The sequence below is a fragment of the Lepisosteus platostomus genome, chromosome 3 (assembly GCF_059453375.1).
Source record: "Lepisosteus platostomus isolate fLepPlt1 chromosome 3, fLepPlt1.hap1, whole genome shotgun sequence".
Taxonomy (NCBI): Eukaryota; Metazoa; Chordata; class Actinopteri; order Semionotiformes; family Lepisosteidae; genus Lepisosteus; species Lepisosteus platostomus.
The window spans coordinates 6285348-6305442 of NC_142613.1; the positions used below are offsets into that span (position 1 = coordinate 6285348).

Below are 20095 nucleotides of genomic sequence, written 5' to 3' on the forward strand. Positions count from 1 at the left end.
ATTGTGAGGTGTACGTCAGCCTTGGTCTGGATACAGAGGTCAGAAATCCTATGATCAGAGGGAGAGGTACAGTGAGTCAAGATGGAGAAAGAGACTGAATGAAGAAGGGAAGAGCAGCTGTTTACATGATATGATGCTGATTGGATTCATTCAAAATGGATGAAAGGGAATTTTCATTCAGGTTTAACAGACGTAGTTGTGTCATGTGGTATTTCACACCAGCACATTCTGAAGCTTTTTATTCATTTTGTGGATGGAACCCAAGGTCTGGAAAACAAAAAGTTTCATCATGGGAAAAGTGCTTTTTATATGGCACGCCAAGGCACACTAGTTCTGAAGTTAAATATATTCCACTCTCTTAACCTATATAACATCTGCAAGTAAGAAAGTTCAGAAATAAAAACCTAGAGAGAAACGTCTACACGGAATACATACGATAGCCAGACCTCCTGCATGTTTTTGGAGCAGTGAGGCACTCTGGAGTCAGCCTCTGAGCTGCTCATTCCCCTGTGGCAGCTATTGATACCAATGGTTCTGAGGGCCAGGATGGCTGTAACCTGTAATGAGATTCCTGGGAGAAGGTGGGAAATGGACTTGGACTCATTAAAGTGGTGGTGGCTTAGAGCTCATGACTGTCAAAACCTTCAACCCCCTGCTGAAACATTAGACATGGCCTCTTTTCTCCAATTTAAACATTGGTTTGGGAATATTGGAGAGGACCAGCTGGCAAGGTGGAGAGGCAGCTGTGCTAATGTGATTATTGAGGAGCATTTTCATTGTGTGTAGCTACACACCATCAGCTTTCTCTCTTTAATAGAATCTACCCTTTCAATTAAAATATAGATTTCATATCGGTTCTTCTCTGAAGCTGAGGGTATATACATCATAACCTTTGTTATTTCCATTGCTTAGGTCTTATAACCTTAAACGTAGATTAATTCATCAAGATGAAGCAAGTGAATAAAGTAATGTTGCCAAGCTTTCACAGGGAGTCGCACTTGGACTGCTCCATATTTGCCATATGTTTGGAGATTAATAAGCAAGTGAATGCATGATATAACTTTACAGCCACCCTGTGCTTCATTACATATTTCCCAGAACAATTTTACATAATATTGTAAGAAAGATTGCAAACAAGAGGAGGCTGTCTGGCTCAGCTAGCCCGTTTGGTATTTAGTAATTAATTGATCCAAGGATAGTGTTGGTCCATCGCCGGCCCTCCTCCCTCCTCACCCCAACTTTAGTCATAAAATAAAATAAATAAATGCCTTTTCTCTTTAAACAAATTCTGAGAAAGAAAAATGGCAAAGGAGCTCCAACTGCCACAAAAACATACTTTGATTTTCACAAAAATGGCTATTGTCCTAAACTGCTGCCATAAAAAGTGTCTATGGTACTCTCAGACTTGAATTTTTCAATTAGGAAATCCAACTAGGCTGCAGGGGTTTTGTGAAGTATCTGCAGCTCTTCTGTCAGTACACCCGGTACTCCGTCAGCTTGGGGACTTGATGGGTTGTGGAGCAATGAAAAGAATGCTTGTGCATTGCAGAACACAACAGCTCAACCCCGTGCTACTCGCTTCAAGTCCAAGGACATAATCCTGGAGATTTCAGAAGGTATTCTGTTTATCGTCATCAGCCTGGCATATTCTTGTCTGCTGCTGTGCATGAGGTCTACTACTGTCTACTACTGTTGTGCGGACTCTTTGATAGAGCAAGCTAACTGTTCCATCAAAATAAACTTCAGACACAACATTTCCAGAAGGATTGTTTGGAATTGTAAGGAGAAAACGGTCAAGTTAAAATTTCATGAATTGTTTAGGCAATTGACTTCAGGTTTTTTTTTAGAGAGCGCAGACTGTACAAGCCCAGAGTGAAATGCTTAGAGATCTTTAACAACCACGTAGTCAGTTGAAGGTCTTCTATTTTTGGGATGTTTCTCATCCCTGATGAGTCCAGGTTATAAGGTAGCATTAGGACAACAAGCACTTCTTTGAAATGTTTGCTAAATGATAAAAAGACTACTCAGTAATTATTTCAGTTTGTGACCCTAACTTCCATCATCAGCCTCTTTAATGTTAATTCTCAGGATTTCAGCTTTTGATGCTGTGGAATGTTTTTACAAAGATCCTGACTTTATATGGCCTTATATGCAAAAGTCATAAGCTTACAAATGGTCATTGCTGCTTTCAAATTCTTTAAGGAGACTGCCAGAAAGATTAATAACTCAATATAGATGAAGAGCCTCATTTTTGGAGAGCAGTCACGTAATGTATTCTGTTGTTTTCTGAGAGACACTTATTTAGTGTTTCATGTTTTTGATGTTTTACTTTTTCAGCACTTAATAGTAGCGCAGGGATTAGTTTACTTTAAAGGGGCTAGAATGTTGAAAAAAGAATATCCTGTCGTAAACGAATTGACCGTGCTGACTGCTGTTATTTTTCTGTGGTGTGCTGTTTACAACAACCAGAGCGCTGCTTGATTTAAAAATTCTGAGACACGGCAGTGTCTTGACTTTTTCCCAGCTAAAAACACGGATATTTATGGAACAAGACCCGAACGGCTTTACACTTCACATCAAAGCCACAGTGTTCCTCACCTTGTAAGCAGTGCCTTGCGAGAGTATTCAGACCCTTCCTATGGTTTCCCATTTTGTGAAATTACACACATGTCCCAATGTTGCCAGTACTTTGTTCCATCTATCCTCCCAGCAGTCTTGCCAGTCCCTTCTAATGAGAAGCAGATCTATAACGTAACACTGTAGCACTTTGCAATTTGCTGCCACCACAATGCTTAAAAGTAGGGATGGTGTTGACTGATTGATAAGATGCAATGTTTTGAGTTTGCATCAGATGTAACACTTTGCAATTTGACCAGAAATGATCATTTTGTCTTGTCTGACCACAAAACATTTTGCCACATGTTCGCAATAACACAAAAAGTGCTTTGTTGCAATTCCATGCAATATTTTCAGATGGATTTTTCGCTTTGCCATAGAGGCTAGCTTTGTGGAGTGACGGGGATATTGCTGACTTATGTGCATTTTCTACGATCTCAGCCCTTGAACTCTGTCGCTGTTTGTCTCACAGTTGGATCCCTAACCATTTTCCTTCTTGCCCATCTGCTCAGTTTGGAGGGATCAATTTCACCAAGTTCAAAGGATATTCAGTGTGTTTGTTAAACCCTTCTCCTAAACTTTGCTTTTCTGCAACTTTATCTCAGAGTTGTTTTGGAAGCTCTCTGGTCTTCATAGTTGAATACTCTCTAAAAATTTGCTACCCAACCAAGGGACCTTACAAAGACAGGTATATTTAGAATTCATGTGAACTACTACTCACACAGAGTACACTCAACTAATTATTGGGCTCATTAAATTTTGTGCACCTATATTAATTTAGGTTTGCCACAGCAAAGAGTTTGATTACTTATGCATGACTTTTCCACTTTTCTTTAATATTAATTGTCTAGTTACAACACTGGAATTTGAAACATGGCTGTACAGTTGCTCAGCAGTGTCAGCTGGTTTTTGTCCACTGCTGTGGGTGGCACCCCCTGCTGGTGCATAACTGAGTCTGGGAACAATTGTCTTATTTTTCTCTCCCAGCTTGCATGAGCAGTTTGAAGTAACTCCCCCCCTTCCCATTTCTGAGTTCTGATCACACTGCACCTCTATCCAGATGCTGCACATGTGGATGAATATTAAACCAAGCCAGGAGAGATTATACAGAGTTTTAACCCAAGTCCCCACCCAAAATGATATTAACTGTTATCCAAGTGATGAATGATCTGTTGGAAGGCATGCTGGATTAGCACGATAATGGCAGGACTGTCTGCGTGTAGAGAGCTGCAAGTTTAGTGCATTGTCTCTATCATCAGTGTTTACATTTTTTTAATTATGTTTCATTTCTGCCAGGTATTTGTGTCTCTTGGTTATATCGTGAAGGGCTTGAGGTTGGTTTTGATGGGAGGTGCTCTGTGGAGTTTGTGTCTGTACAGTGAAATACAGCTAGTTGAGGTCTGTGCAGTGGCACACAGGCACGCAGTAGTAACACAATCACAGCCAGCCTTTCTCTATAATAGCTTTAGTCCTGTCCCTGACAGATGCAGAGCAAAAATTGAAAGCTTCCACTTTCTCTTTCTGAAGGTTACACTGCAGAAACAGTTTAAGCATCAGCAGAAAGATGCTAAGCAGTAGAAGCAATGATGAAGTCAAGCAAAGCACACGCAGAATGGACATGTGGAGAGAGAATTGAGGCAAATTATTTATTGTTTCTCCAAATGACCCACTGGCTCAATTATTGAAACAATTGTGGCAACACTTCTGTTTTATTTTTTCACGTGTTCTTCATCTTCAGATCCCAAAACAGTAAATCACATAACATTCATGGGTTTCTGGCAGAGCAGATTTAAGACCGTCTGTTGCCTTTCTTGAGATGGGGAAGATAAATTGTCTTGCTGTCTTGGTCCTAAGACTGAATATGTTTAAAACTGTACATTACAGGAATGGACTGTATGTACTATATGAGAGGACCGAAAAAAATCTATCTGACAATTCTTGAAATGAAAGTGATGTCTATCTAATGAGTCAGGGATGCCTGCCAAGTCTACAGAAGAGGGTGTAGTCAGTTTTAATGTTTTTTTTCTAGATATTATTCATGATGTCACAGTGATGGGTTTAATTGCACAGGTGGTGATTAGATATGACTTTGGGGAATAGAGAAAACTCCCATTACACTGCACTTTGATCCATTCGATCCATACTCATTTTATGAGCTGTACTTTAGGTTCTTGTGTCTCGGCCAACACCAGCTGCACAATATTTAAAGCTTTTTGAGTAAAACCATTGTCCAAACTGTGAAGTTAAAATATTGTTACTAAATGAAGGAGCGCTGGATGCTTGATTAGTTAAGCTCAGGTGCCAATTGTCGTAATTAGGACAGTAAGCAAATTAAATAAGGTCAGATTTAAAGTTGAAAATCAGGTCCTGACACCAGCTTGGCTTGTCTAGAAGATAAATTCATAAAACACCCCACATGTTAGGCAATGTTATGTTTGGTCATGTGGGTTCTTTCTTCCTGCTACAGTGTAGTTTTCCAGTAAAAGAATGGGCAACAATTTAAACTATATAAACATCTATTTACACAAACTAATGGGCAGAATCTCCTTTTGGCAAAATTCCACAATTTACATAGAAAGAAAAGATCTGGCAAACACAATAGCAACTAATTGGTAGGATAATTGGCAAGTCAGGATGGACCAGATAATATGGTTGTTTTTGGATGAAAGAATCATCACTTCTGTGTCGTATGAGCATGGGTCTCGTGTGTTTGGGCTATTTTGTATCCTTTGGTACCGCAGCTCTTGTTAGAATAGTAAAACCGATAGATCCCAGAGTATGTGGGGAGATTTTTGTTTTCAAGAAACCCCCTTCCCTCTGCTCTGACCTTCAGTTAGGTCACAAATGGACATTCCAGCAAGATAACGACCCGCGCGTGCTCCAGATCTGCTGTCACATGTTTAAGGAAGCATAAAATCGAGTCTTGGTTGGGCATCACACTCTTCAGGTCTAAATCTGATGCGCCGTTTGTGCCATGAAGTGGTTCACAAGCGCAAATTTGAATAAGCTGGGGAAGCTCTGCCTGGTCGGATGGTGAAAAATTCTTACTGAGAAGCACTTGAGCCTTTTAAAAGGCTACAGGACTCACCTTCTCTGTTGTCAAAACCAAAGTAGGACAGATAAAATACTGGTTGCAGGAGGGCGAATAATATTCAGATGATCTTGGACATATGTGTTTTGTGGCAGCACAGTGGTGCAGTAGTTTGAATTGCAGCCATGCAGCCCTGGGGCCCTGTGTCCGGTTCCTGGGGTGTTCTCTGCATGGGGTTTGTGTGTTCACATGGGTCTCCTCCAGGTGCTCCGATTTCCTCCAAAGACTGCTACTTTAATTGGCTTCTGGGAAAATTGGCCCTGGTGTGAATGAGCGCATGTTTGTATTTGTAGGTGCCCTGTAATAGTCAGGCATCCTGTCCAGGGTGTGTCACAACTTGCACCCAGCATTTCCTTGAATTGGATAAGCAGTTATTGAAAGTGATGCGACAATGAGGTGATATTTGTTTTGTAATATTGAGTACCGATAGCCTCACATTTTACATTTGAATTTATTTATTTAACGAATGACGTGTATTTGTATTTGTCTGTTGCACTGTATCAGGAGTACCAATAGGAATCCAACTGTGCTGTGAGGCTCTGATGCCAGTTTGTGGTAGAGTTCATTTATTTTTATGATTGTTTTCGGTCGAGAGGGAGGTGTTGGAGACGGGATCTAAAGAGCTTTGCGTGAATGGCTGTCAGTGTTTTCTTAATTATATACAGAGCTGAGATCATCCTAGTTTTTTTTTTAGAAGTTGGTTAATTTGATTGCCAAACTTGGAATGTCTAAGACCAATTCAGTCCAAGAGAGGTTGAAGTTATTGCATCATGAATCGTGCAGAGAGCAGAATTCTGTTTATTTAAAAATGCAGGTGTTTGAGAATTTTGCAGTAAAAATAGCCCCAAATATCAAGTTGATACATTTGTTTTTCCTTGGTCTGGGGGTGCAGTTCAGCAGTTTTACTGTCTTCCTCTAATTCATGCATTTCAATACTCAGAAGCTGCAACTTGTTCTACGTGCAGATAATGGCTAACACATGACAATAGAAATAGTCTCCCTGGAGAATACAGATGAATCTCACTTCAAGGACCATGGAATGTCAGAGAAAATAAAATAAATGTTTTGCTTCTTGTTCTGCAATACAGTGTGCAAGCTGGGGATATTGTAGTTGCAAATGAAATGTTGAACAAAATTAAAAAAGGGTTTGGTGATGAAGTATTGCATAAAATTTCCTTCCAGAAATATGTGTAGGATTTTCCTGGAGCAGCTGACTGTTTTCTTAACGTCTAGTCCGGGATGGAGCTGTTTGTGTGTCTCTCTGCCAGACTGAGCTCCTGGTGCCAGTACTATGTCCTTCTTTTGTATGTTACGCCTTGGAAAAGAGGCCCATCTGACACAGAATAACATATAGCTCCCAAAACTGGAACCTGTCTTTCAGTCAGCCTTTTTTATGTTATTGACAGAGAAGGCTTTCCCAAAGGGCACTAGAAAAAGTGAGTACTAGGTGGTCTCCTTGATGAGTACAGTGGTTTATTAGGCATGTCCTTGAGAGCCTTGCTTTGCCACTAAGTGCTGCAATGAGCAAGTTATTTATCCCTCCTTGCTGAGTCCTGTTACACTTAGCTCTAAGGCACAGTCTGTTAATCCACTGCTCACCTTGTAATCTCAGTCACTTTTGATAACAGCGTCTGCTAAATTACTAATAGCTCATTGCTCCTATACCTTCACTGCCGGGCAGTCACAACACAAGACTCGTGGGAGCTGCACTCTAATAACAGATAACACAAGGCTCTTGGAATGAAAGGCCCTATATCCATGCAAGTTGTAATATTGCCAATTAATATTCTAAAATAAAATTGAATTCCACTTTTGGAACCTGCATGCGTTTGTGTTTTTCTTGGACCATGTTGGCACTGGTATTTTGGCATCTTGACCATTTTTCCATGGTGTTTGTCAGCTGTGCTTTGTGGGTAGTCCATTAAATCCTGTAGCTGCCTCTTTGCCCTTGGCAATCACTGGGTAAATCTGCAGAATGTGTTAGTTTGCATCTAACAGTTTAGGATCCGGGAGTGTCATAATGTCAATTCTGTATGTGTATGAATAACAGAAACAGCAGATCTGCATGTACACCAGCCCTTTGCAAATACTGTGAGTCTTTGTCTGCTGAAATGTCTTATGTTTACACAACTAGCCACAGGTTTTACTAGGTTCCTGGTGACAGGATCTAAAGCCATATTGGGGTTATTAATTATTATTAATAATAATAATAATAATAATTGCTTACACTTATATAGCGCTTTTTCTGGACACTCCACTCAAAGCGATTTACAGGTAATGGGGACTCCCCTCCACCACCACCAATGTGCAGCCCCACCTGGATGATTAGGTGGTGGTATTAGGCCTCTTGCTCCCCTCTCACCACATTGTTTTGTGTGTGTGTTTCAGGCCTACACCAGTCAGTTTGTGGCTCTCATCATGTTCGCCCTGCTGATGTGTGATGACCGCATCTCCATGCAGCCCCGCCGCAGAGAGATCATCCAGGGCCTCCGAGTGCTGCCAGGTAAAAAACTACCTTTGGCTGATTTTTAGCCGAGATGTTAAGCCCAGAGGTTTGACAGCCTGTTTTGATTAAAGATTTCATGGCGCTATTGGGGATACCCAAGAGTGGGGGTATTAAAAGCCATTTCAGCCTCTCTAAGATTGACTTATATCTTATCCCTGTAATAACAATAATTATACTTCTGCTCCTTAAATTGTTCATATTATTATATAATTAAATGCACTCATTCAGGCTGAGCTCTATAGTCCAAACAGGTTTGACTCTAGGCTTACAGGTACTGGGTCAGTACCGTCAGAGGTAACAATCCCATAACAGTCTTTTATCTAATTGAATTACTAACAGAGGTATAAAATTGATGCTTGAGCATAATAAATGATACCTCTCTGACTTAAGACTTTTGCACCTCAAATATATGGGCTCCAGGCGTTTTATCTGTCTAGATAAATGTGGGCTCTCCAGCTCTTGCTGTTAATGTGATTTTTTTAATGTAATCCTTTGCACTTTTTGGCTTGCTAATGGAATGTGCCTTATGAATGATGGGAACAGAAGCAATTAGAGAGGATCTGTTTAGATTACCCATTCATTTTTTAGAAAGGCTGTCAACACGCGTTAAAAACCAGCAAGGACTGGAAACGGCACAGATGTTTTGACGTCCAGCTTCAGTAAAAGCAGTTAATAGGCTTTTTGGCAATGAGCTGCACAGCAAGACAACAGAATGACTATTTCTGTCCAGCCATTTCTCGGTGTGCTTGGTTCAAGTTAACTTGTTTCAAGCAAGTGCTGGTCTTGGGTGTTAGGAAAGGAAGGCTCTGCTTCCAGGAACGTTCTTTCTAGAGACTGGGTTTGTAAGGGGAAACCTGGATGATGGATCTTTTATAAATGCATAGGAAATGTTCTTGATCTAGTGAGCTGGGCTGATTCAACATGGTGCCTTTGACTTCAGTTGTATTACGCTGGAACCCATGTATGCCAGAAGTTCTTGTCATCAGTTTTGCTTTTTCCTTGCTGTTCCTAGCCAAAGCGCAGGGTTGTTCATTCTTTCCCCCGGTGTGTTTTAGATCTGATCAAAGAGGTCCTGAGCCTGGACGAGGAGATCCATAAGCTGGCCACGGAGCTGTACCAGCAGAAGAGTGTCCTCATCATGGGCCGAGGGTACCACTACGCCACCTGTCTGGAGGGAGCTCTGGTCAGTGCCTTCAGGCTTTCATGCTTTGGATTTCTTTTGTTTCTGGATGATAATCCAACAAGCAGAGGTGCGCTTCCTCCTGATGCTATTAGACAGCGGGATTGGAGTGCTACGATGGTCCTAGTCCTTCTGAGGTGCCTCTCTGCCTTCCAACAGAGCTGGTTTCCTGGTCTTTCTTACTGCCTGTCTGATTGCTAAAGCAGAGCTGCTCATTCTCCGGGCTTCTTTTCTCACAGGCGGACCAAGCAGTTTCCATTAGTCGGTGGGGTGTGTACATACAGTGTCTTTTGCTGTTCGTGCATCAGTTGAAACCATGTCTTTTTGGATAGCTTTTTATATAGATTTGTACTGAACACATTTAGGCAATTTTAATTCACCTCCTTCAAAGCAAACACAGAGTACCTGGGATTTTATGAAATTACATTGTTATCCTAAGGAACTGCCAGTCAACACACCTATGTGCTCCCTATTGACCCATTGAGCCATTGACTTAACAGTTACAGTTTAATTTACATTGTGCTTCAGTACACATTCCTCACCCCTTTCTATCCGGAGTCCTGTTTCCCTTGTAGGAAGTGCCTGAAACTAATAAAAAAGCTACAGAAAACATGTTCTCTGTTATGTAAGAGAATCAATAAGATGATTGCTGTGGTGCAAATGATTGTGAATATTATGTATTTAGAAAAAACTGTTTGGAAAGATTTGTTTTTGTGATATCCTGTATTGAAAATCTTACATTTTTCCTATTGTTTTATTTATTATAAATTCAGGCCTGAATGTATAGTTTATTTCTGGGTAGAAACCAAATATCAGTTTCTCAAGGGCACAAATAAATTTGGCACAAACTGCATGTCATGAAAGAAACCTAGGATCCAACTTGAAATCATAAATTTAGAGTTGAGTCTGATTATTCCAGATTACAATGCAACACATTACCAAGTGTACAAGACAACTATATTTTCAGTTCTGCTCTGAACTTGGATTTTATTCCAAGTTAAAACAAAAAAAGAAATTGGCATGTTTTGTTAAATTTGTATGAATTGATTTGATCCTAGAGCCAGGACTATCCAGGAGGGTCTAGAACATTTCCTGTTGTTGTGCTTCTTCCCAGTGTGCAACACACTGGCACCTTTTTAATTTTTTGTACATTCGTGCCACAGCAACTTACTTCAGTACTTCAGTGGGCATTGTTTTCTGGAGCCATGTGTGTGAAATGCCTTGCTCAGGGCTGGTACCACACAAGCTTAGAACCAGCTGCCTTGCAGTTTACAAGTCCAGAGCTCCAACCACTATCTCACTGATGCCTTTGTCTGCATGTCTGGGAAGATTTGACAAAACTACACCTTGTTAGCAAATCATTTTGGTATTTTTTTTTCCCAAAATGTCTGAAAATCTTCCATGTGTGGTTTTAATCAGAGCTCTGAATTACAAACAGGAAATAATTAAGGCAACACTCAAGTGTCTATTATTTTTAATACTTTTTTTTACGTAAATAATTCTGCTTCGTAGACGTCCACTTGATGCAAAAGTAATGAACTCCTGCTGTGTTGTTTTTACATGGAAATGTTTCATCGCCCCAGACCATCCCATTTCACCCTTCCAGGAACCTCTTCTAAACCCCTCAGGAGGTGCCAGTGCTTGGAAATCAGTAGGGGATATTGAATCTGACACTGCGCAAACAGATACAGAGCCCTCCAGAATTATTCATATAGCCCACAAAATAGAAATTAAAAGCATCTTGTAACGAAATGAGTAACAGATAGTATAATGTGCACTGGATAAAAAAAATCTAAAAGTTTTATGGTTTCATCACAATAGCATTGCACAGAATAAAACCATAATTGAATTCCAGAAAACACGAAGGTCACATTTATTCACCCCAAAGTATTCCATTAAATAAAATCCAATAATAACATTCTGCCCTATGGGAGTGCATATCCGGAATTATAGTTTATATATATATAGTTTCCCATTTCCCTGGGGCATAAAAAGAGGTAACACAATATTTCTGTAGCAGCGTGTATTTTCACAGTGGTCAGAGAGCTCTGTGACTGTACACAAATGGTCATTTATCAAATCACTTTAATAGCCCTATACAATTTCTTGTATTAGGAATTTGTGTTTTCACATACCCCAGCTTGCTCCCCATGAGATGCACAGAAATGTTGTGAAAGTATTTGCTCCCACAATGAAATATTGTTGGGTGTGTGTTATGTTTTGGGATGATTTTGCATCTATGGATACTGGAGACCTTATAAAGACACGTGAGATATTGAAATCCAACACATACAAGTACATTTTGACCAAACATCTGCTACAATGATTCCAATTGACAAAGAAATGGTTAAAAGCACACAAAATAAGTGTTCTCGATTGGCCATCTCAAACTCCAGGCCTTGAGGAGTGGTCAAGAATCCCACCTCAGAAGTGCCAGAATCTCCTGGAATACTACCAGGAGGCTGCTTGTCAGTTTACTCCCTGTCACAAGAGGATCTACTAAATACTAACTCTTAGGGAATTGAATAAATATTAACCTTGTGTTTCATGGTCTTAAATATTGACAATGTGACCTGTTGCTCTTCTGCTTATCTTGCTTGTTTGGACCTTAATCTAGAAGCTAAATCAACCAAGAATCTTACCGAGCCTTTCTTGAATGTTCCTAGGGAGTTCGTTTTAACAAAACAGTGGAAGGCGTTTGCTCCAAGCATGCCTGATGAGGTTTGACCGAAGTATGCCCCTTTTTCAGCGCTTAACGAGCTTGAAAGGTACTTCCTCTTCTCCCACATGTAGAAAATAAAAGAGATCACGTACATGCACTCGGAGGGGATTCTGGCTGGGGAGCTGAAGCATGGGCCCCTGGCGCTGGTGGACAAGCTGATGCCCGTCATCATGATAATCATGAGAGACCACACCTACACCAAGTGTCAGAACGCACTGCAGCAAGTGGTGGCCAGACAGGTGAGAGGGACTGCTTTTCATTTAAGCAAACTGTTTTCAGAAGTTGTTTTTTTTACCCCATTCGTATCTGTAGTTATGATGAACAATAATCTCAGTTCCTGAAATTTCTTAAGGTCATCTCCTTATCTTTCCGGTATGGATTCATTGCCAGACAGGATGCTGAGAATTTTTTCGAAAGTTTTAGGAGGTGATAATTCAGAGATGCTCTTGACTTTGAACTGCAGTAGCTATACAACGTTTCCCAGAAAATGTGCAAGATATTTACCTTGCTCTCACAATACTTCAGTCTGCTTTTCGGTACTGTGCCAACCAGAATCGAGTAAACCTGGAATACATTTCTGTGATTTTCTTATACACCATATTTAAAAACCATGGCATTTCTACAAGCTATTGGAATGGCTGCAACCCCGTTTGTGATTGTTGTTATAGGGCCGACCCATTGTAATCTGTGACAAGGACGATTATGAGACCATCAAGAACTCCAGCCGGACCATCAAGGTGCCACACTGCGTGGACTGCCTCCAGGGTGTCCTCAGCGTCATTCCCCTGCAGCTGCTGTCCTTCCACCTGGCTGTGCTACGGGGCTATGATGTGAGTGATACAGGCCTCCTCCTCCCTGCCTTGACTGTCCCCTCCACTTGTAGCCCAAGTTCCGTTTCCTAAGATGTGGTGCTTAGATCATTTTCAAGAACATGGCACACTGGAACCATGTATCTGAGGTGTTTTTGCAGATATCCAGCAAAATGTAGAAATCGTATCCCAGAATAAAGCCAGTCAGCAGACATTTTACCCTGCAACTCACAATTGGCAACCCACTGAAGCTAAGCAGGTTTGAGCCTGGTCAGTACCTTGATGGGAGACCTCCTGGGAAAGGCTAAGGTTGCTGTTGGAAGAGGTGTTAATGGGGCCAGCAGGTGGTGCTCACCCTGCAGTCTATGTAGGTCCTAATTCCCCAGTATAGTGACGGGGACATGAAACTGTAAAAAGGCGCTGTCCATCTGATCAGATGTAAAACCGAGGTCCTGACTCTCTGTGGTCATTAAAAATCCCAGGGCGTTTCTTGAAAAGAGTGGGGGTGGCCAAATTTACCATTGGCCCTTACCAATCATGGCCTCCTAATAACTCCCATCTCTGAATTGCACATTGGTGGTGATGGAGGGGAGTCCCTATTACCAGTAAAGTGCTTTGAGTAGAGTGTCCAGAAAGCGGTATATAAGTGTAAGCAATTATTAATTATTATTCATTAGAAATGCCAAGAAAATTCCCTAATCTGTAATAATGCTCTTTCTGAAAAGCAGATTCTGAAAATATCTTGTTTGTGTCAGGAGGCTGTACTGAGGAGGTCGATTCTTATTTAATTTTTGTTTTTGGACAGAAAGTTCCCTTTAAAATGAACAATAAAAAGCCATGTTTTTTCAGTTGATTTGGAACCTCATCATTAATTAGATTTCCACTCTTAAAACATCTCCTGCCAAAGAAAACTCATAGATTAATTTGATTTTCAAACTGTAAGAAAATACTTAACCACTCTTTTAAGATACATTTTCTATGAAAAATAAACATTTTGTTTTGTTCTGACATCGGACAATATTTTTTACAAAGCTGCTAGGTAAAAAAAAAAACAGTTATCTTAAGAAATCTTAACATAACATAAGAAATATAAACTTACTTAGGTTGCATGTGTTACAGAACTACTGTATTATTAACAGGTTTAAATGAAAAAAGCACTCACCAGAGACCTCACACGAGAGTGTAAAGTGAAGTTTGAGCCCTGCTCTCCACAGTGAGATGTTCTCAGTCTCTGCTGTGAAGTGTGGTGTCAAAGAAAGCCCACAAGGTGATCTGCATTCTGGGCCCGTGGCTTCCAGTGCAGAAAGCACAGAGATAACCAAACTGAAGCCAAGATGTACTATACACTCTGAGCCTATGGGTGTTATTAGTGATAACTGCGTTCCTGTTCAGGGTGGCCATAAAGCATTTCAGAATGCCACAATTAAAAAGCTAGCCACAGCTATCTCAATGTCCCAGGACAGTGCCAGCCTGGAGTTACTAGTTGTATTGAGTAATAATTGGCTACACCAAATCTCGGCCATTGATTAGTATATGATTTCCATGTGGGTGGCATATGTCATTAAAGCAACATATGCAGAAACCTCAAGACTGGGCAAAATGCCCATTAAAAATAAATATTCAATCAACCATGTAATGTCTGTGCTCTGTGGATTACATTGAGTTCAGATACAGTACAGTGAAGGTGCTGGGAGAAGATTGATACACTTACTGCTTTTTTGAGGTTAGTGACCATTTTTCCAAGAAGAAAATGTGTTCTAATTCTTTATAAACATCAGGACTAGTTTGTTGCAAGCTTCTCTCAACAAATGATTCAATTTCTAAAAACACTAAGCAGTGATCCAAAACTAGTTGCGTAATTTTGGACTTTTCGGTTTGCTCTGTGGCTCCTGTGGATTGTACCCTTCAATGCAGTACATCAGAGCTCACTGCTTTAGAAATGTCAATCTGTTGACACCAAAGGCTCCACATGTTGCAAAACCCAGTGCAAATGATACCAGGATCACCTCTGAAAGAAGATCAGTGTAACTTCAAATTAAATCAACAAAAAATCCTGACAAGGATCACCAATTACTGAAACGTTGAGAGAAAGGAATCCTTCCCATTTGGCTTGAATAAATATGGTGAAAACATTGGAACTTTGGAACAAGGTTATAGAAGGGTCAGTAAGTACATCTGCTTGAAATGTAGATAAGAGGGTTCCTTTTACTGGGCAGCTGTTTCAGTGACTGCGCACACAGACGTACACACTCAAACAGACATGCATGAACTCTCAGTGGGCACTGGTTCACAGGAGTGTCATCTAACACCTAAAACTGAGGTGCGAGTTAGTCTGATCATGCAGTACGGTATGTAAAGCTGAGAGAGGCCAGTGTGAGGGGTCAAAGCGATTGGGTTAAACAAAGCTTATTCCTAAGATGCTGGTGCTTACATCTTTTGAGCTGCTCTTGGGTACATCTGCAGTCCTTGAAACAAGCTGATCCTGTCTTGTGGAATGACGTATGATACAATGATCAGCGCACACAGAATTATTCCCACCATAGGATTATTATTTCCAATGTCCCTTAAGAAGCAGAGCTACTGTGTCATGGTGTTAATGGAATTGCTAGACAGGGTGAGGATATGATATTGGGGAGTTGTTGTTTTTTACAGCTCAAGGTTAACTGCTTAGATAAGCATCTATCCCCTTAAGTTATAAAAAGCAGACTCCCAACATGTTGAGGCACTGAGAGCACTGGAAGAGTTGAAATGAAACTTTTCATCTGGTCAAATAAGGGTTCAGTGGTATAACTGAGAGTCCAGCTGGAACCAAGACCAGGAGGTGTGAGGGACCGAGAATCCCATTAGACCGTGGTGATGAAGAGTTCATAAATGTAGTTTAACACCTCCATTTGTATGATAGGGTACAGTGATAAACTTCTGGAAACTCATCCTAAAGTGTAGCAAAGCACAGGAAAGCATAATAAAACAATAAATCTGTGGTATAATCATTGCAAACTGTGTAAAGACAACACAAATTCAAGCTCCTTAAATGTTCATATTGATTTAAATCTACTTCTTTGCTCATGTGGTAGAATGAAAAGTGTTTTGCAATGCAATCAGGTGGCTGTTTCTAAGTAATTTCTGTCGATGTTTCAGCCAGTGTGGCTAGATGGTACCGTTGTTTGAGCTGGAGGGCACACAGAGGGGGCGAGTGACTCTTTGCTCCTGGGTATGTGTAGTGGGTGCAGCCCGTTGCTCACCATGTGGTCTTCTTCTCCCTGCAGGTGGACTGCCCCAGAAACCTGGCCAAGTCTGTGACTGTGGAATGAAGCCCTCGGCCTGGAGGGACACGGCTCTACTGACACATCATTCACTCAATAGCAGCTGTAAAAAAGAGAGAAAATTCAATCAAACAAAAACACATTATTTTAGATGAGGTTTCAGATTTTCTATGCGTGTTGTACAGTACCACATCCATTTCTGTGTAGTGTAGTGCTCCCCCAGGTAGTATATGCATTGAATCTTTCCTCTTTCTTCTGCATTGTTCTGTAAAACTGGAGAACCTTTCTGAATCGTGAGCATAGAATTTAATATTTTTTTATTTTATGTCTTTATCAGGTTTGTTGTTGTTCAGACTGGCAAGGTGTGGGACAATTTTGTTACAGACACTTTTAGACCTGTGAAGCAGTTTGCTTTCGGTTACACTACTCATTTGGAGATTGCGTTTCGTAGTTAAATGTGTTTCTGCCTCCACTCTGTACATGAAACATGAAGGAATGGGTGGGTGTTGAGCAAATGTGAAGGAATGTACTATGAATCAATGTATGTAGGCATCTACCCTGGCCTGTTTTAAAACAGAGTACCCCAGTCTGAGCCAAGGGGAGTCCTGAAGCAAGCGTTTCCTGGGGTGGGCTGGGCTCTGAGGCTGTCAGGGCTATAGGCTTTCAATTGGTAAAGGCGTCTTCGCCCTGAAAGCAGACCTAGGATTCAGATTTTAGTGTGTTCTGGGTAGGAGCCATTAGCATAAGAATTTAATCAAAGTTATGGAGCTGTTAGGACCTTCACAGTGTATTGATCCAAGCACTTCATGCCAATTCCCAATGGCTCCTAATGATCTCCTGCCCAGTTACAGTTTTGTCACTTATTCCACTACTCTGTGTAAAGAAGTGCCTCCTGTCTTCAATTTCAAATCCACTTCCATAAATTACTGTAGTTCTTGCTGAAGGTTGTCTTTGCCAGCCCTCTAAGAAGAGCTTGACTCGCATGTCACAGGCTCCTTTTCTCCGCAAGAGTGAACTGTTATCTTGTTTGTACCTTTCAAAAACGTGAACAATCGGGTCCGTTCTCCATCCACATGAAGAAATCTGTAAACCCATGCATCATGCGGGTTGTTATTTTGTATACCAAAGGGGGAAATAATCATCCTTAATTATCTTTCCTATTAAACCTCCCAAAGCTGACTATATGATAAAACCCAGAACACAGCTAGGAGAGAGGGAACAAACTCTTTCCTTTGGACACAAACCGCGAATATTTTTTCCTCCCTCGTGTCTGCATGTTGGTGTTCACGTTTAACGATCCAGATGTAAATGAAAACATGCAATGAATATGTGGGTGTATAAAAGCTAAAGTTAATACTTTTGTTTTCCTTTGGATGTTACTTATGAAGATTTGGGGTTTATTTGGAATTGCAAAAAGCTAATTTTGCACCAGAGCCAAAACATTTTGCAAGTCAAATCATTCCCTTCAGTGCACTCTGTGTGGCATTTGTATGTTCTCCCAGTATTTCTGTGGGTTTCCTCCAGGTGATCTGGTTTCCTCCCACAGTCCAAAGATATGCTGGTAGGTTCTGGAAGAAATTGGCCCTGGTTTCAATATGTGCATGTTTGGTAAATTGCTCGCCTGTCAGGCATGGGTTAAGATTTTATTTAATTTGCTGTGACCCAGCTTAGTTAGCTGAGTAAGAAGCATACTTATACCAGCATCGTCAGAAGGCTAGAATAGGAAACTCAAGGGCAAAGTCCCGGTAGGTCTTACTTACTGGTTTCTGTAGCGTCCTTCAGGCTGCATGTAGGAGCTCAGGAGCTCAGGGCCTGGTAATGATTCTGATCAGGATGCACTGGGAGCAGTTGCTGTGAGTGATCTGCCAAGATTATTTTGCACTGATATTTAGTACAGACTTGAGTATAACAACAAGACCACCCCCTTTCTGAGATGTCACAGTCTTGACACTGTTTTTCCACCTTGACACTCAGAAGGCTTCCTCATCAGAGTCTCTGGTTTTCTCTGGAAGTAGAAATGAAGGAAGAGAGGCTGTCACAAAGCCAGCCCACACCTTGCCGCCCTGTGTGAGATTTTAATGTAGTTGTTGGACCAAATCCCTGTCGCAGAGTTCCTTGTCTTTGTGACACCCCTCCCCCATCGCCCAACTTTCACCCTCCCTCTCAGTGACTCGAATCGTTTGCTGGTTAGGTTCGCATGCAGGAGCGCTTGGAGTGGGGGTACACATTTTAACAGTCTCCTTAACTCACGGGATCTTAAAGACAATTTAAATTAGGCGCTGGGGGAGAAAAAAGGTTTTGCTAATGCAATTGCTAAAGAGGCATGTTCTCTTTGTTACTTTATGTGAATGTTACCTAGTTCTGTAGACACAAGCAGGGTTCTACACGGGCTAGTCAGCCAATTCAGGTGCAGCACAATGAAAACCTGTATTAGGATCATCAGAACGTGGCTCATGCAGATTCATTTTGTGGGTGGTTACTACAGAGCATGGACGTTTGTGTCCCGTGTAAAACAAAATAATGAAACGATATGCACTATCAATTTGTATTTATTGCTTACTTACTTGCCTTTTAAGCAGCAGTCAGCCATCATGAGGCAGCCTGTTTTATTTCTCTCATTTAGTGATGCCGGTGGGTAGCAAAAGGAGTTGGAATGAAACTGGAGAATCAGTTCATATTAACGCACTTGCTCATGCAACGTGTGCAATTGAACTCAACTTTAATATTCTTTTTTCCATTATGGTCTCATTAAGAAAATGCCTCCACTTCAATTCTGTCCAAAGGCAAGCAGATCAGCAGACAATCAAAACTGGAAATAAAGGGGTCTTAGAGATCTGACTGTGCTATTTCTCTCAGTTGAACTTTGACTGCACATCCTACCTGAATTGCATGTGTTGGACCAGTGTAGAAGTCTGCATGCTGCTCTGAAGCTGGCACTGGGGGGGTTTGGCTAGATCTTAAATGCTGTATAGAGGACACTAATTATGCGTAGAACTGGACATAACAAAGGAGTTTTCTCAACCAAAGCTTTTGAATGCTGGTCTGTATCTTACGAAATGGACACGAAAGCCTTGTAGTACATCGAGATGGATGCAGCCTGTTTTGTTTTCACTGGCTGTTTTTAAATAGATCATAATTCCATGTTTAGAAATGTGTTTTCTCCTTTCCAAACTTATGTATGTATGCTGTCCTGACAAATACAGTTCCTTGTAACTGCTAATAGTGGCTTGGGTTGTGTCTTGTGGTTCACCCCTCAGAGAAGAATGTCTATTCAATTGTGACAAGGGAAGTGGTGTTATTTATGGTGAGGGTCGAATTCAATAAAACTGTTGAATTTCTTTCTGTTTTGCCTTTGAGTGATGGGTCCGTCTGTGTGGACAAGTGCAAGCGCATCTCTCTAGCCAACCTGCATCTCTTCCTTGCTTGGTTTTTTAGAAGAGAAAAAAAAATTCTAATACTGCAGATAATATATCTAATAAACTAATATAATCGAAAAGAAACATTCAAGAGCCACATAAGGACTCTTAAACTTGCATCCTGAGGATTTATTTGTTACTTTTCGTACAGTATCGTGGTTTTATCAGCAGGAAAATGGGTTATATAGACATCATTAAAAGCTTGTGACCAAGGAATTTTTTCCCCTCCTTTCCAGAGGCATATCAAATAAAAGGTTGATATTTTGCTGTAGAGCAATATATTTTGAAAATGCCTAAGGTAGTGTGGTAATGCAAGCTTTTAACAATGCTTGGAGAGGGTGGTGTTACAGACAAGGGAGTGTAGGGACAGCAGCCACTTGAGTAGTATGGTTTGAGCCTAAAACTGGGCTGGATAAGACCACTCCAGTTCAAGCATCTCCATGCTTCTGTCTCCCGTGTGCCACAGCTCTCTGTCTCCTTGTTGCCATGCCA

The 20095-nt window shown here is 41.0% G+C and overlaps 1 protein-coding gene across 1 annotated transcript in view; it reads left to right on the forward strand.

Annotated features, from left to right (window-relative positions):
• gfpt1 (glutamine--fructose-6-phosphate transaminase 1) overlaps positions 1–19525 on the forward strand; it is a 38531-nt gene extending 19006 nt beyond the window's left edge. The window contains exons 15-19 of the mRNA XM_088624110.1: positions 8096–8210; positions 9269–9396; positions 12187–12354; positions 12784–12945; positions 16191–19525. Of these exons, the coding sequence (XP_088480236.1) occupies positions 8096–8210; positions 9269–9396; positions 12187–12354; positions 12784–12945; positions 16191–16235 (618 nt within the window). The 3' untranslated portion in view covers positions 16236–19525. The remainder of the gene's footprint in view (positions 1–8095; positions 8211–9268; positions 9397–12186; positions 12355–12783; positions 12946–16190) is intronic.
• The last annotated feature ends 570 nt before the right edge of the window (positions 19526–20095 follow it).